The sequence below is a fragment of the Manduca sexta genome, chromosome 13 (genome assembly GCF_014839805.1).
Source record: "Manduca sexta isolate Smith_Timp_Sample1 chromosome 13, JHU_Msex_v1.0, whole genome shotgun sequence".
NCBI classification, from domain to species: domain Eukaryota; kingdom Metazoa; phylum Arthropoda; class Insecta; order Lepidoptera; family Sphingidae; genus Manduca; species Manduca sexta.
Genome location: NC_051127.1, coordinates 11,983,287 through 12,000,177, shown reverse-complemented (window position 1 = coordinate 12,000,177; position 16,891 = coordinate 11,983,287). Strand labels below are relative to the sequence as shown.

Sequence of the window (16,891 nt, the reverse complement as noted above, 5' to 3'; positions counted from 1 at the left end):
TAGCACAATTTCACAGTGGTAATTTTAATCAAGGTGATATTAAAATTATAATTGACTTATTAACGGGTTGTTGCTAACTCAGTATTTTGAGCTCATTATTTATTTTTATTTTTTTGCTTTTATAAGGACAGGCAACTCCATAAATAACTAACCGCCGATACAAAACCTACGCATAACTTTGTTGGTAAATAATTACTTAAGTACTTCTTTTCAGGCCAGTGAGCATCTTAGCACCTGTAGATTCTTTATTTAGATAATTAACGATTGTAAAATTGTCCTTGGAGGTCATTACTGAATAAACTAGTAGAATTTGTTAGTATTAAATGCTACAATATGCAGAGAGACATTGGATCTCTGCGTGCTACAATTTTTTTTACTATCAGACAAATTTATCTATTAGGGCATTGGTATGAACTTTTTATTGTAAGTCGGAAAAACAATTGTGATGCGAGACTGACTACACAGTATTCTAGGTTTCCATATATATTACAATATATTATAATTCTCTTTGTTCTAGGGTGTCTGTGAGCCACCGTAAATTACTATCACATTGGTACATGTCATGGCATGGTAGAATAGGCGGTATTGTTTACAGCATGAAAGATTCCTATATAACTATCTTACTAAAAACAGACAAGTGATAGTAAGTGTTTTGGAGGGTAAATGAGATCGTTAGGGCACTCGATCAGGGCGTTTTTAGCCTGTGCAAGCTCCTGGATGCAGTTTGGAGCATTTTTGTAAGCAAAGAAACATTTTTTAAGTTTTACCTAAGTAGGAAAGTACTTATGTGTTTTATACATTGCGTTACAGTACCTACCTAAGTATTTCATTCCGTGTTTAGAAATTTCATGTGACGATATGTGTTCATGTCCGAGGTATGCGGTGAATATCCATAAGTACAGTCAATATAAAATATTTTGGAAATTAGTTTGAAACCCTTGGAAAGTTTGTTATCTGGGAAATCCATGTTTGTTATAATATGTGTAAATATTATGTAGATATGATTTCTGCACATAAAGTAAAACGGAAATGAATATCCATTTATATGTAAATAAATACAAAACGCATACCTACTCTACTAACACTTCGCAGAATTTTTGAATATTTTATTGAGTCACCATGAACTCCACTGATCCTTGATATATACAAATCTGACAAATAATAGTATTTTTTGATATATTAAGTATGTAAAGCAGAACGTTAACGATTTGTTAAATAGCCATAATAATATGGGATAACAATTTTTGTTTTTGGAGTCTGGATATGTGCCTGATAAACAATAGGCCTAGTCTGTTTTACATGGCGCTTATCTGGCGAAATGTACCCACATATTGTACTTACACTTCTTACTACACCTGAAAAGGAAAAGGCGTGATGCTGTGCATTTATGTAGCGATTTGTTTACACAGTTAGATTTTTAAAATAAGTTATAATTCTTTTTTCAAAACTAGCCTATACATACGAGTATATAAAATTTCACAGAACTCATAAATACTTAACGCTTATCATACGTCAATTAGTATTTTGTGCCTTTGTGTCCTCGGTCCCGGGCGAAACAGCAAACGGCTGAACAGAATTTGACACAGTTTATTAGAAAATATAGATTTTTTGGGAGAGCAACCTAAGCCGCATTTTATTTTTAAAAATAAGATTCTCAGGCGCCTCATCCGAGTTTTCTTCAGCAAGTATTAAATGCTGGGTTTATTGTTTAATATAAAAGATAAAAAGAATGAGATTTATAATTTTTATTAAAGACATTACATACTGACAAATTACATCTAAATATAATATTGCTGCTCAATAAAATTTACAATATTGTAAAATGCTGTGCTAAGTATTAATTTCTTCCACCTGTATTTAGGGTTTATTGTGTATTGGCAACTCTTGCCAGTTTTAAATGGTGTTGGGAAACATAAATTGTTATTGTAAGAAACTGCCTGCTTCTCAAACCCAATGACAAATAAAAGAAAAAATATTGTCACTTCACATGACAAAGTTAAATAAATTACATTGGGTTTAATTTCCACTTTCAACACCAATTGACCACAAAGAAATAGTTAATTTCCGGGCGTTCGGTGATAGAGCTATCAGAGATAACAGGCTAGGCGGCGAGATTTGTGATAGAGATATACAAATTATATTAAATCAGCAACATTCATTGGCATCTCGTCAATCTGTGTGGAGTAGTACTGCTCGATATCTCTCAGGATCCTGATGTCATCAGACTTGACGAAGTTGATGGCAACACCCTTGCGTCCGAACCGGCCCGACCTGCCGATCCTGTGGATGTACAGCTCACGGTTGTTGGGCAGGTCGTAGTTGATAACTAGAGAGACCTGCTGGACATCGATACCGCGGGCCCACACGTCGGTAGTGATCAGAACTCGGCTGGGGATAAAACAAATAACATGATAAATATGATTTGATTCCAGATTAGCCATTCTTATAAGGTCACAAAATTATATTTATGGTGATTCGGGTTTCATTGATCTATTTCAGAGTCAAAAAATGGAATTAAAATTATATATTTAAATAAAACTAATGAATATTTTCACAATAAATCTGATTTTACTTTGCAAATATATGTATTTTTCAAGTGTATTTCTAACTGAAAATGTCAGTTGCCACTGGGATGAATTTTCTTAGATTAGTAGTATGGAATTAGGGGGTGTAAAATTAAAATGATTTTTTTGTTGTTATTTGTTTTGTTTGAAACTTCCTCACTTCTTTATTGTACACCTATGATTCAAGTAACACTTGCAATAGTGTTACTTTCAAGAACATAAGTATGTGGTTAGTAATGCAATGTCAAAAAGGCCCCTGCATCGACAAGTATTAGATATTTTTCATTTGATAACCTTTATTTATGGAGGCAGAGCACTAAACCAACCATTTCAAATAATGATGTAAATATTCATTGATTTTGTTACCTCTGTCCAGACCGGAACTCTTTCATAATATTATCTCTTTCTTTCTGTGGCATGTCTCCATGCATAGAACTGACTGTGAAGTTGGCTTCCTGCATCTTCTGTGTCAGCCAGTCCACCTTTCTCTTGGTGTTGCAGAAGATCACGGCTTGTGTAATAGTGAGGGTGTCGTACAGGTCACATAGCGTGTCAAACTTCCACTCCTCACGCTCAACCGCTACGAAGAACTGTTTGATGCCTTCCAGTGTCAACTCGTCACTATTGTCATAAATTATATTTAAGTGTCAACATATAGGAAGTATATATTTTTTTATAAATCATGCATTGAGGAGATTCATGCTCCAAAGTGGGAAAATTATCTCAGTGCTCACCAGCATTTATAATTTCGTTTTTAGAATGCAACTGTAATATTTTTTTTATTTAATTTATCTGATGATTTTCTCTTTGTAATATGTAGGCTACACTAGCACTATTTATTAATGTAAAATGCCCATAGAAAATAAAATGAACCACAGGAATTGGTAGTCCTGTTTTTGACACAATGGCCATTATTTATTATGGTGGATGCTAACCGTTTTACCAAAATCCTAATGGGATCAGTCATGAATTTTGAGGTCATCTCGAGGATCTCGTGAGGCAGTGTTGCAGAGATGAGTACCACTTGAGTCGCTGGTGGCAGGTAACGGTACACATCATATATCTGTTCTTTAAAACCTTTGTTCAGCATTTCATCAGCTTCATCAAGCACAAGCATTTTTATTGATCTTGTACGCAACACTCGACGTCTTATCATGTCTGAAATAGCATTTTAAAAGTGAACACCATGTTTAATAATTACAAAATTTATTACTATATTAGATAAGGTGAAATATTAAATTGTTTTTAAGAGTAGCATTTGTATCCTTGTAGAATAAGGATTGCAGATATATTCCACTTATAAGTTCAGTATTAACTTATAATTAATGTCTTAAAATTTAAATGTCTAAAATATTTAAATTATAACTTTCCACTTGAAAGTTGCATTAGATTTTCCAGTAAAATTAGTTACAGAACAAAACTTACCAAACACTCTACCAGGCGTACCAGAGACCACATGCTGGCCATAATCCAGCTTCCTGATATCCTCGCCGAGATTAGTGCCACCGATACAAGCATGACATTGTACATTCATGAAGTCACCCAGCGCCAGTATGACCTTCTGAATCTGTGTGGCCAACTCGCGAGTGGGCGACAATATCAGCACCTGAGTCTCTCTAAGCGTCGTGTCCAGGGACTGCAGTATTGAGATCGAGAATGTGGCGGTTTTACCCGTACCAGACTGTGCTTGTGCGATTACATCCCTGCCTTTAACTATCGGCAGGATGCTCCGTTGTTGAATCGCCGACGGCTTCTCGAAACCTGAAGCATTTGTGAAAGTTGTGACGTGACGCGCGTAAAATAAACCTGTGCTACATTTTGTGTTGTGTGTAAGTACGTCAACACTCACCGTAAGTATATATCCCACGAAGTAACTCATCGCGAAGTCCCATAGAATCAAAGGTTGGGATTACTTCTACATCTTCGCTAGTATCGAACTCTACGTTCGACAAATCTTCAGATATTATTTTACGGTTAAACGACACTTCCGACGCAGACATTTTATATGCTCTTATAAAAGATCCTGGCTGAAAATTAGTACGAATACTTACAATAGAATTGAGAATACTTCACGTTTTATTTTTTAATAACTGTGTGCTCAAAACGCGGTTTGGAATCATTAACGCGAAGCGCAAACACGAAACAATATTTTGACAATTCTCTTTGGACTTGTTTTTTGTCCTATTCATTCCTCCTACACATAGCTAGGTTGAAGCGAGAAATAAAATAAAAACACAACCTAAAATTTTCATCAACATGGCCGCCGAAATTAGTTACACAGATTAAAAAATAAAAAATATACTGGTTATTGTACAGTGTTATTGCACTAACAAAAAAAAATATGTAGAGAAAACAATTACTTGTATGGTGAAAGTAAGTCTAGAGCAATTAATATGTACTTAGCAGCAATAACGATTATACTAATTATTGATTCATTTATAATACAACAATCCTGATTATCAAAACCAAATATTTTAGATATATGGATTACAGTGTTGTATAAAAATCAAATAACAAAATAACTTAATCATGAAATTCAGATTGAAAAAAAATCACTTTATGTTTTTACTATACTTATATTAACGAATTCAAATACTAAAATTATAATAATTTAATACTTAGCATTAACAAAACGTAGCTAACAACGCATTCGTTCACGACTATTCCGATTTCAAGTTTATTTGTGGTCAAAAGAACGATCATATTTGATTTTGAACGAATCAAAATGGATGCTGGGTGTGAATGAACTATGTGCTGAAAAACGAACAGCTTTTTATTGAGTTGTGTCGTGGGCCCGATTAAAATCGGGAATCCGGCGTCACGGTGTTGTTTTGTAATTATTGAGGCAGTGACAAACGTAAAGTGCCATCGTACACGGGATCGATTATATTATTGGTTCAATTCAGTAGTCAGTGTCGGTAATGTGTTTATACGAAAGATTCGGACGAGCTAGCGACCCGCAGGTGGCCTTATGATGAGGACTCTGACGGTATTCTTATATGTCAATCATAATTCGCGAGTTTTTGATGTGTCGCCGTTTCCATCCGTGTGCGGGACATGGCGAGAGAATTCAGACTAGTGTGTCGTCGCGCTGCGTGAGCGGTCAGAAATGAAATGCATATACAGGAAGGAACAAACACAACTCTGACAACATGTACCAAAATGACAGAGGAAGTAGACAGAAGATATGGCGTGAATGGTAACAGCAGTAGTAAGGGTGCCAACGAGGATGCTCCTCTGCAAAATTCCGCTCTCGCTGCCACCGGTGGCAGGCTCAAATTCTTCAAAGGTGGGTGTCCAAATCGTTTCCTACTAGTTCCTATGCGTTCACAAGTGATGAACAGCTGTGCTGACACAGTAGCATGCAACCAGTTTGTGTTAAGAAAAACTAGAAAGTCATTCATGCTCTGATAATCGTACATAAGCACATTTGAGTGAGCCATTGGTGATTGTCTGCAGTCAGCCTCTGTGCCATTGTTGTGGGTTTCGTAAGGAGCCATGGTCACTGTACTGGAAAGAAACACTATATTTAACAACTCTTGGTGATTTACTTGTTTATGTTAATGTATTTGAAGTAAAAAACGAATTAAATACGATTCAAACTTAAATATTCCGTATTTAATATATAATGTGGTAGACAAAAACTATGCAGAGCAGTCACAGATGACCTTCAAGGACCTTTTTCAAAATGTAATTATCATATGTAGTCATACATTGCCAGTAAAGCTATGGGCACAACTATGGGCCGTGGTGCCTTATTTGTAATGATATGGTAGTATTTATATGTAATGGAATTCTGAATTACATTTATTTGGTTTTATTATAATAAGATTTATAATGGAATGAATATGTTATTACTAAAACAATTCTTTATTCGTCAGTTCTTTATATCACTAACATGTTAGATTTTCCCTTATATTCAGTAGCAAGTTAATCTACATGTTCAGATATAAAATCATCCTTATATTCAGTGTAACATATATATGTATAACGGGCACATATTATTGAAGTTTTTAAGGATTTAAAATGTACCTGTGGAAATAAACAATATCCTGTTGACACAAACAACAAATAGATAACACTTCAAACACATTCTGTGACTGCAAGCAAACAATCCAGGCAAGTGCTTGTGATATCTTCATTAAACAATGTGTTGTCCCTAAAACAACAGTTGAACCCTCCATTAATTTAAGTGTTGCTTGTTACCATATCTTTGTGTAAATACAATTGGGTTTGTTTTGATTTCCTGGTTGATAATTTTTATCCTATTGGAAACTTTTTAATGCTGCATAATTTTAAGCAGTTATGTTATTCTTTTGACTTGTGATCAGTTCACTTTTTTTTTTAAATTCATAATTTGTTCAAATTGATTAGCATTTTTAGTATGATTCGTTTTTAAACATCTAGAAACATATAACCAGTTTAAAGAAAAATTGTAGGAACTCTACAAAAATATTTTAATTTGCCAACTTTTTTGATTACTAACTCTACAGAATATATTAATGAAATCATATTTTTAAAAAATCAAATATCATTTGATTATTTATCATAGATTTAGTTAGACACCACCCAACATTTTGTTATTTGCTTTACATAATAGAATCATGTATTTAATTACTTGTAAATCTGAATATTATTGTCTATGATCAACAACATTAACATAAAACTATGTATTTATGTTTAAAAAAAAACAAGTAAATTACTGTAAATATTTGGAGTTCCTTATTATTTCAATAATTTATGTGTTAATTGTGATGCAGTCATGAATACATTATAATAAATTGAACATATTTATTAAATATCATTAATATATTTAGTAAACATTCTTAATACATTGCAAGGTATGTAGGGTGATGTACAAAATAGATTGTGATGGCAATGAAACAGTTCCTCTTGCAAACATGATAACAGCTGAGATTTGTGGTTAGCTTTTTGCTTTCTTTAAATGCATGAGAATGTATTCTAATATAAAATAATGTTGCTGCTCTGCACTGTTCTATAAAATGGTACTGCTAACAGCAATTCATAATTGCTGTTAATATCTTTTTAGAAACTAGTTTGTATATCAGGGTTTTGAAGCCCTAAGCCCTTATGATATGAGCATGTGATTCAATAATATAACATAGCAACATGTAAAAAATTGATTAAATGATATCATTATGTGCAGAATATTTACAATGTCATCATGAGGCTACTTTATGTTAAGGTTTTATAGTTGTAAGTGCTTATCTGCTTAAATTTTATCTATGACTAATGTAAACAAATAGATTATGTTATTAATTATTATTGAATTTGCCCGTGTACTTTTCGCTGTAGGGCACAGCAGAATATCAAATTTCTCATTACTAGGCATTTATAAAATTTGTGTTTTAGCAATAAAATATAATATGACGTCGTATAATATTACAGTGTATTTGATTGATTAATGTGAATGAGTTTGTCGTGTTATTTGTAGATGGTAAATTCATCCTGGAGTTGGTTCGAGGGTGCGCGCGCGAGGGCGAGCGCGCCGGGTGGGTGTCGGTGCCGCGCAAGACGTTCTGGCCGCCCGCCGCCGCGCCGCCCACGCCGCCCGCCGGCGCGCCGCCCTCCGCCTCGCTCAGCGTCTCTGACGACAACAGCTCCGTGCAGTCGTCGCCGTGGCAGCGCGACCACTGCTGGAAACAGGCCGCGCCGCGCCGGAACATATCCAAAGAGTTAGCCATGTACTACTGCAGACCGAGCACGCTGCATACCTCCGCTATCGATGCGGCCTCTCGCCTCAAGCGGAGGCGGCCCTACGACATCACCCATCTCGAGGGACAGCTCAACGGTGGCGCCGCCAGGCGGCCGCTCGCCAACGGCATTTGCGAAAAGAAAAGAAATGGTGACGTCGGCTCTCCCGAGGCGCGCGGCGAAGACACTGTAGACGGCGTTCCGACCAAGCCCAAGAGCAACGCGGACGACGACCGGTGGACGGACTACGATCGGGAAAAGTACTACCACATGAAACTAAAGAAACCGTATCAGTATCGCAAACTTAGAGTGTATAAGAAAACAAGGCCCGCGTTGCGACGCAAGGAGCTCACAAGGACGATAAACAAATTGCGCGAGCGGCTGCCCGCGCTGCCCGCCCCCATCAACGCGAAGCTGGCCAGCTGCAGACAGGAGCATATGATGGTGTCGCCCCGGAAACGCATCCTGCGCGAGCTCGAGCGGGTCAGCCTCGAGGATCAAAGCACGAAGCGACGCGCGAAGACCGTGCCTGCACTGAGCACCGCCTCTTATCCGCCGTCGCCGGGACCGAGCCATACCGCGCCCAAGCCGCCCGTGGAGACGCCCCGCGCGCATAATGGTACCGCGCCACGAAAGGAGACACCCGTCTCCAAGAATGTGAGCAGCTATAGCATTCACTCACTGCTTAGCATGTCAGACGAGAGTCCCACGCGGCGGTCGCCTGAAGCGAAGAGGTCGCCGCATTCGCACCCACCGTCATTGAAGACGGAGTCGCCGTCGAGCGTGAACTCGCCGGATTTGAGCCCCAGTCCCGACGGGTACCGGTACCGGTACTCTGCGCTAGTGGGGTCCCCGGGGCAGGGCGGGCCGTCCCGGGACTCGCCCACGCCGCCGCACGAGCTGGCCCGGTACCGCGCGCCGTACGCGGCGGCGGGGTCCCCGTACGCGCGCGCCGGCCAGTGGGCCCCGTCGGCAGGGGTGGGCGCGGTGGGCGCGGGCGCGTACCGCGGCTCGCCGGCGCGCGACGAGTGGGCGCGCGAGGTGCCGTACGTGTACGGGTACGGGTACATGCAGCCGCAGCTGTACCGCGCGCCGACGCCGATGTGGATGCACTACGCGGTGCCGCCGAGCCCGTGGGCGCCGCTCGCGCTGCCGCTCATCACTGACCACATACCCAAGGATGAACCCACTTCAGGTAATATCATATTATATTTACAACACATTTTTAACGCAAATGTATACTGATACCTACTCTGAAATGCTCCGAAAAGCGAACAAAGACTAACTATGAGTATTAATCAAAGGTATTATCAAAAAACTTCAATTTCAATGAACATTAAACATTCGGTAAAGTTATTATTGTTATAACAGCAATATTCCATCCTTAAATAAATAACGTTTATGAATAAGGGGATTAGACTTCGACAGTCCCACTGGCTCCACAATATACACTAACAATCAGTGCACATGACCGGGGTGGCTTTCTCACTTGATACATTTTGTTTAAAAGGCAAATACCGAAAAAAAATGTAGAGGTTGATAATAATTTTTTTTTCACGTAATTTTGTAATGTTTCCAGATTTGCCGCTTAATTTATCGAAGCATTGAGGGACACGGCGGGCGCAGGCGCACTAGCCCCGCGGAGTGGGTCCGGCGTGCTTGCGCGCGTCCCTGTAACTGCCCCATCGACATTCCATTGCACACTGGTTGATTGGCACGTGTTAGAGTCCAAAAAGTACATCCCACCTAACCCAGCGTTCGTGATCGCGCTGAAGCGATTGTTTAATATAACTTTAGCGAATACGTTTTGCAACTCGCAAAAATATTTTTGTATAGATTGCGGTTTTCCGACAGAGCCGTTTGTCCGGAATTCTATTTACAAACTATTGTATATTGCATTGGAATATATTTTAGTATAGATGTATGTATGCAGAGTCATGTGTGTATTTTCATACGAAATATTTGTAATGCGAGTTAAATATTTTAATATTGGCTATTATTTTAGGGTAAGATTCTAGATTGATCTAAAATACAAAACAGTTATCAATTGTTAACAATCAGTGCCTTGAAACGAATAAAAGATATTATGAAATATTTATGAATGAAAGCTATTACATGAAAATCGGGCTTCGTCCAAAACAAACATGAGAGGATCGTCATTTAGTACTTCTGTGTTTATACGTGTATGTAGGTACATATATTCCACGTGTTGAGGAACACGCGCCCCGAGGACGGTGTCACATTCACGAAGACAACCCCGCGACACGTTTGCAAAATTCCACGTTTATGTTCGATCTCATTATTTAATTTAGAAAATAAAATGAGGTAAAGACTACAGTTTTGGGATCAAATTTGGATGTGTGTTTAAGTAACATGTATAAAACTAAGAGACATTGTATATAATTTGTGAATGATGTATTATTGACGAAGAGTTGGGACGTAGATTTTATCAGAGCATTAACCGCTTGCGATATATGAGTAAGAGTTTATTACCTTCAAAATAATGATATTGTAATTGTACAGTATTTTTATAATGAGTATTTTATGATGTTTACGGTATCGTGTATCGACGGGAGCCCGTCTCGCTGGCCGGGGTCGCTTAGGGTCGGCTAGAGTCGGCCGGATTCGGGTGGAGTCGGCTAAGGTCGTCTTGGGTCGGCTTGAGTCGGCTGGGTGCGGCTAGAGTCGGCTGGAGACGGTTTAGGTCGCCTAGAATCGGTAGGGACCGGCTGGAGACGGCTCGTGTCGGCTCGAGCGCCTGCACCGCGGCGGCGACGCGCGCCTCCACGCTTGAGATTAACATGTAGAGGTAGATTTACGGCAATTTAGAACTACGGGGTTATGTATTATAAGAACAGTTAAATGACGGTAAGGGACTGACTTCTGATGTAATATTATTATTAATGGAATTGTATAAAATAGACGTGTAATCGGAGGCCTACTGTAACGAGTGACGACGTGTTGTCTGCCAACAGAGTTGACTTAGCGTAGACACTAGCTGTAATACATCCTGCTCAATTTTACTCTTGAGTACTTTAGCAAACGAGAATTCAGTGTTTTGGTGTTCACGGGAGGAAACGGCACTTTTTATTGTATATCTTTTGTATTGTTGTCGTGTATAAACAATATTGACTGGGTGTGTGCAATCCACCTAATAAAAGTGCCGTGGGTTGCACAAACCTGAAATATTGTGTTAGTAAGCACTTGTATCATATTTCAATTGTTACATGTTTATTCGTAGTAAGTAATAGAATCCTTACGTGCGTTGATTTTCGTTTATACTTGTGTGTTGGCACACTTTAAAGCGTCTAAATCTACGAAGATGAATTTTACATTTATAAATTCTTTTATATAAAAATATATTTTTAAATTATTTATAATATCATAGGATATCTATGATATAATCCAGAACTTCCTATTGTCTTCTTATGCATATAAAAAAATGAAAATCCGCACTTAATGATTCTGATATTCTATTCATTGCAATTTTCAATGCATTAGCAGTTATTCTGTTCATTTTTTAACAGTTTGTGACTGCCGATGTATTTTTTATGAATATATTAACATCGTTGTAGCTTCCTGATTTTCCTTCTAGTTATACATATTTGACTAATAACTATACATATTATGTTAGTCTCAAAGGACCAAAATGTATCGCGTGAGCTGAAAGTCCGCAGATTATAAATACTTAAGTGCCATTGTAGAATGCGTCAACTACACTTCTAATTTCAAGGATAGCGGAACAGATGTATCGATAAACAATATAGTTTTATATGTATTTATTTGAATATATAAAAAAGCAGATTCCTCCCGCTAACATTGTTTTTACCGCTGTTGAACGATGAAGTCAAAATATTTTTGTACGCAACATTTAACGCAAACTTGAAGTTTGGTATGTGATAGCCAGACGGCGTCAGCGCTCCATATCACCGGGCCGCGGCTGCGCATGGCTCGGATCCACTTAAATCATATTTATCACGCCGAAAATAATTATTATCCATTTATATTAAGATGTAGTTATGTACTCGAATAAATATAACTTTTTCAGAAATATTCTTTTATTTCCGCTGTTCCCTGTAACTTTGCCTGTTGATGCTATATTATTGGATTCTTATTAGATATTAACGTAATTTTATTTTTTTAAAACCATCATCACTGAAAGTACCATCATAATGTGATACATCATAACATAGCACTATCATACTCCGGAGAGTTTTAATTATAATGGCTTTGTGCTCAGTTGGTAAATCCTATTCTACTTAATAGATGAAATTCGACCCACGATTATACGAGTAGTTATACGGCGTAAAGTTGTTGCTTATGCTAATGTACCGAGGTTATTAATTAACACATTTAAAATACCGGTAGCAGAACTCGCTCATTTTATATAATGATGGACCATAAAAAAAGTTAAACCGACTTCAAAAATCATTATAAAGAAAAAAAAAATAACTATGTATATGACTACTATCTGTATATTTTATATTAAACATTGTCGTATATTTGCTAAGCATATAAACTTTTTGGTTTTAGTGTTTTTCTTAGGCAGAAGTGTTAATTTGAATTTAAAAGTATAACATTTAATTTTTTGCTAATAAAATTGGATTTTTTTTGCTATTTTATTATTTAGCAATACATAGATATAGCAGCAGCAATCGAGGACTATATTTTTATTATTGAATAGTTCCATTGTCTATCTCCGAAGACGTCCATCAGATCCTATTATACTATATACTTACTAACACTTTCCCTGAAAAATATTCGTTTTAATAATGAAAACCAAATCACATCAGTATTTTTTTACAACACAAATATTATATAATTATACAAACTTACATACACGGATCGGATGAGGAACCTTTTTCTTTTGAAGCCGATTAAGAACAGAGTATAACTGTAATTTTCTATTAGATATAATTTTACTAACGCTATGAGTTTCTAGGTTCGAGTCCTGGGCCAGGAAAAGTTATATTTGTCTACACTGGGCTAATGCCCAGTGACTGGAATTTGTGTTCAATAAGGCGATTCTCGCCCCCTAAAGTAAAGGGGTGCCCCAGTGCCCACTCGGGAATAAAAAGCCTAAATGTTTGTTTGATAAAAAGAAATACTGATTTTACTTTTTATAATTCTGTTGTCTGAATTAAAACTGCATAAGTTTAGTATGACTACCATTGTGATTAACGATTGTACACTGATAAGCATTATGAAAGGTTTTTATGACATAAACTTATGGAATGCCAGCAGAAACGATCGAGTTGCTGTTTCTATATCTAGGATTATTTTAACGTGTTGACCGTCCCGGAAGAGTTATCCATTTGCGGAATTTATTGTGGATTGTATGATAGATGAACCCTTTGTCAGACCAAAAGGAATTCGCAATTTAAATGACTAACTTTGTACCTTTGTAATATTTTATACTTTCCACATCTCTATAGCAAAGAAACACTTAAGCACTGATAAAGTTACGCTTATTTAAGAAAAATCCACAAAAATGTTAACTCTCCTGGGATTCGAACCCAAGTCCGGCCACTGTCGTTATATGCTGCCAGTAGACTAAGGAGGTGAGAAAATAAACTTCCATTCACCATAAAATGAATTGTTACTAAAGAACGTTAGTATAAGAATAATGAAATCTTTAAAAAAACGTTAGAGTTCCTTGCTGGACTTAATGGATACCACATCGTTAACTGTTTTTGCAATCCGCAGACGTTTAAAGAAAATGTATACATGTTTAGATTATGACTATTGCTCTGAATAACAACTAGCCAGTAATTACTAATCTAGCGAGTAATAATCATAATCTGTACTACGAAGAAAAACAAAATGGCGGCCACTTTTTATTCTAATTCTGTTATCTATACGCCTTACATATTTATTTTATTCTTTAGCGAGTATGATGATATTATTAAACGATTTTGTCAGTTAGCAAACTTAAAACGTTGGCTGTGTTGTTTGATTGCCTATGGAAATAACTTGAATATATATTTTAAAAAAATTAAGGTCAAGGCTATCTGAGCAGGAAGAGATGGTAATTCAGTCAGAAGTGGCAAGAATTAGTAAGAGGTAGTAAATTTATTAAAATTCAATGTAAATGCAGGATGATCGTTCGGAGTAATGGAATATGATGAAATAAAACTATACAATGTTTCGATTTGTGCTTTATTTATGAAAAAAATTGTAAATTATCCTACAATGAATCTCCGAATGAAATAGACTTACATATCGCTTTATGTATCAAATACATTATTTTGCTCGACGCCAGATCAAACCACATAAGAACAATATAGTTTAAAATATTATCTACAGAATCCATTCTCGGCGACTCGATTACCAAAAATACAATCTTCGCTTAACGGATAGCGTCACGCGGGCGCGGGCGCGGTCGCGGGCGCGAGCGCTGGCGCAGGCGCGGGCACGGGCGCGGGCTCGGGCCGGCGGGCGGCGGGTATTTACACGGCGAATGTACACGCGGGCTCAGCCGAGCAGCGCCTCCATGGTGTAGGGGTGCGGCGGGTGCGGCGCGGGTGGCGGGGGCGGCGCCTCCTGTCAGTCCAGGACCACCAGCTGCAGCGGCGGCGCCGCGCCTGCGCTCTTGCCGCCCGCGCCCAGCACGGCGCCCGTGCCGCCCGCCGCCACCGAGTGACCGCCGCGCATGGCCCGCCACGGCGCCCGCGCGCCACGCCGCAGCTCGCCGCAACTCAGCGTCCGCCGTGCCGATCTGATACAAACAAACAAACTGTACAGAAAACCGACCACCGACATTACTCTGAACAACTCGTACAGTTATACTCACTTGGCCGCGTCTGTTGCTTTGAAGTACAGATCATCGGGTGCGTCCATCCATGAGATGACGTGGCGTCGGCCGCCGCGCCCGGAGATGTTTGTCGGTTTTCCGTTCACCTAAATAATTAAAACAAACTGAGTTAAAAGAATGTATAATATATACAAAACCACAATGTGTCAAAAGTGGCGGTGCGGAACTTTCATAATATGAATCCCTCCTAGCCGAATTTCGGCCACGACGGCTTATCTCAATGGAGATCAGCCAGGTACGCAGGAGATATTATAGTGCACAAGTGTGTGCGCAATACACAGGTGCACTCTCTGTTCCTTCACTCTCATAGTTCGGTGGGACGACAATCGGCTTTACGTGCTTTCCGAGGCACGGGGGTACCACACCGCCAATATCTTGACTCCAAGCTGCGACTGAGTAATTTTTAAGATGGAAAAACACAGTCGCAATTATTTTTGGCCCGACGCGGGATTCGAACCCAGAACCTTAGCGCGGCAGTCGTACTTGTACCGTGTACACTTATAACTCTACGCCACCGAGGCAGTCCTCATATTTCATAATATAACAGGGTCACTGGCAGTGATGCAAGTCATCTGATGGTAAGTGATTAACACTACCCATGAAGACCCATAAAAATTTAAAAGTCGCATATCCAACACGAGATAAAGTTGAATACTTTATGCTGTAGCTGAACTACTTACAGTGTCTATAAGATATAATTATAAGTGAAGTACTGACGTGTGTGAAGACATGTGCAGGTAGGGGTTGTCCGGTGGCCTGCGCACGGGCGCACATCTCGGCGTACTGCTCGCGCGAGGGTCGCTGCATGGGAGCGGGGTGCTTGTTGGGCCGCTTGGCCGGCGGCGGCGCCGAGTCACGCTCGCGCTCGCGGTCGCCACCGGCTCCTGCGCAATAACGACACAATTAAATCTGAAGACGATTCTTCTTGATATAGTTACATAAATAAACAACCATTATAACCACACACCTGCTGTCGTCGCCGTCGCTGCTTTCCACAAGAGTAGCATTAAAATAAATGTTAATTAAAGTTAACAGTTTTAAAGATTTATAAATTGCAGGTAACATTATAATGTGTTTGAATATAATGAATTAATAAAATATTATTATGACTAAAAAAAATTATGGTTGAGTTTCTTGGTATTTTAAATCCAATTTTAATTATGGACGTGGTGAAAGGTTTTATATTGAGGCATTTTTATAACAAATGAAATCATAAGTGCAACTATGATTCGTGCAATGTGTATAGTGCATACTGACTGTCGAGTCCGTTGATGTCGTCGTAAGCGCGTCGCTTGAGCGCGGCGGCAGGCGCGTGGGGCGCGTGCGGTGCGTGCGGCACGTGTGGCGCGTGTTGCGCGTGCGCAGCGAGTGGCGTCAGCGACAACGCGCCCGGCGTCGCCTCCGCGCGCCTCGCCTCCAGCTCCGCGCGCGACAGCACGCGCTCGTACAGCAGGCTACCGTCTGCATCACATCACATAGCATTGATACTCATGAAATAATGTTCTTTGTACTAAAATATATCCATACGTTTTTATATTAAAATATAGTGTATAGTTTATGATTCGAATGCGCGTCGGTCAAAGTATGTCGACTGCATGCATGATAGTTACCGGGTGCCTTGGGTGGCTTGGGGAAGGCGACATGGTCGGGCGCGGGCATACGGTCGCGCGGCGTGAGCTGCAGCCAATCGTGCGCGCGGCCGGGCGCCACGGGAGCGCCGCGCGCCGCCGCCAGCCGCGCCGCCACCGCACGACCCTCCGCTCCGCCCAAGCCCGCCATTGCTATCGAACCTGCTCAA

At 39.4% G+C, this 16,891-nt stretch overlaps 3 protein-coding genes across 3 annotated transcripts in view; 1 reads left to right on the top strand and 2 right to left on the bottom strand.

Moving 5' to 3' along the window:
• Window positions 1–1,730: 1,730 nt before the first annotated feature.
• On the bottom strand, window positions 1,731–4,786 carry LOC115448344 (eukaryotic initiation factor 4A-III). Its single transcript, XM_030175749.2, has 5 exons — window positions 4,414–4,786; window positions 3,990–4,325; window positions 3,500–3,722; window positions 2,931–3,185; window positions 1,731–2,388 (listed from the first exon to the last, which is right to left on the bottom strand). The coding sequence occupies exons 1-5, from the start codon at window positions 4,562–4,564 to the stop codon at window positions 2,136–2,138; spliced, it is 1,218 nt and encodes a 405-aa protein (XP_030031609.1). The 5' UTR covers window positions 4,565–4,786; the 3' UTR covers window positions 1,731–2,135.
• Window positions 4,787–5,203: 417 nt separating this feature from the next.
• Window positions 5,204–12,330, top strand: LOC115448335 (protein hairless). Its single transcript, XM_030175740.2, has 3 exons — window positions 5,204–5,853; window positions 8,020–9,474; window positions 9,859–12,330. The coding sequence occupies exons 1-3, from the start codon at window positions 5,679–5,681 to the stop codon at window positions 9,885–9,887; spliced, it is 1,659 nt and encodes a 552-aa protein (XP_030031600.2). The 5' UTR covers window positions 5,204–5,678; the 3' UTR covers window positions 9,888–12,330.
• A 2,092-nt stretch (window positions 12,331–14,422) lies between these two features.
• LOC115448340 (metastasis-associated protein MTA3) overlaps window positions 14,423–16,891 on the bottom strand; it is a gene marked incomplete at its 5' end in the record, with an annotated part of 68,909 nt that continues 66,440 nt past the window's right edge. The window contains 5 exon segments of the mRNA XM_037438153.1: window positions 14,423–14,997; window positions 15,073–15,179; window positions 15,811–15,977; window positions 16,351–16,554; window positions 16,704–16,883. Of these exon segments, the coding sequence (XP_037294050.1) occupies window positions 14,826–14,997; window positions 15,073–15,179; window positions 15,811–15,977; window positions 16,351–16,554; window positions 16,704–16,883 (830 nt within the window).

Coding starts and splice junctions, on each gene's coding strand:
- LOC115448344 (XM_030175749.2), bottom strand. CDS start 4,564: ATGTCTGCGTCGGAAGTGTCGTTTAACCGTAAAATAATATCTGAAGAT. Junction 4,326..4,413: donor TCGTGGGATATATACTTACG/GTGAGTGTTGAC, acceptor CAAATGCTTCAG/GTTTCGAGAAGCCGTCGGCG. Junction 3,186..3,499: donor ATTAGGATTTTGGTAAAACG/GTTAGCATCCAC, acceptor TTATGACAATAG/TGACGAGTTGACACTGGAAG.
- LOC115448335 (XM_030175740.2), top strand. CDS start 5,679: ATGCATATACAGGAAGGAACAAACACAACTCTGACAACATGTACCAAA. Junction 5,854..8,019: donor CAGGCTCAAATTCTTCAAAG/GTGGGTGTCCAA, acceptor TGTTATTTGTAG/ATGGTAAATTCATCCTGGAG. Junction 9,475..9,858: donor CAAGGATGAACCCACTTCAG/GTAATATCATAT, acceptor TAATGTTTCCAG/ATTTGCCGCTTAATTTATCG.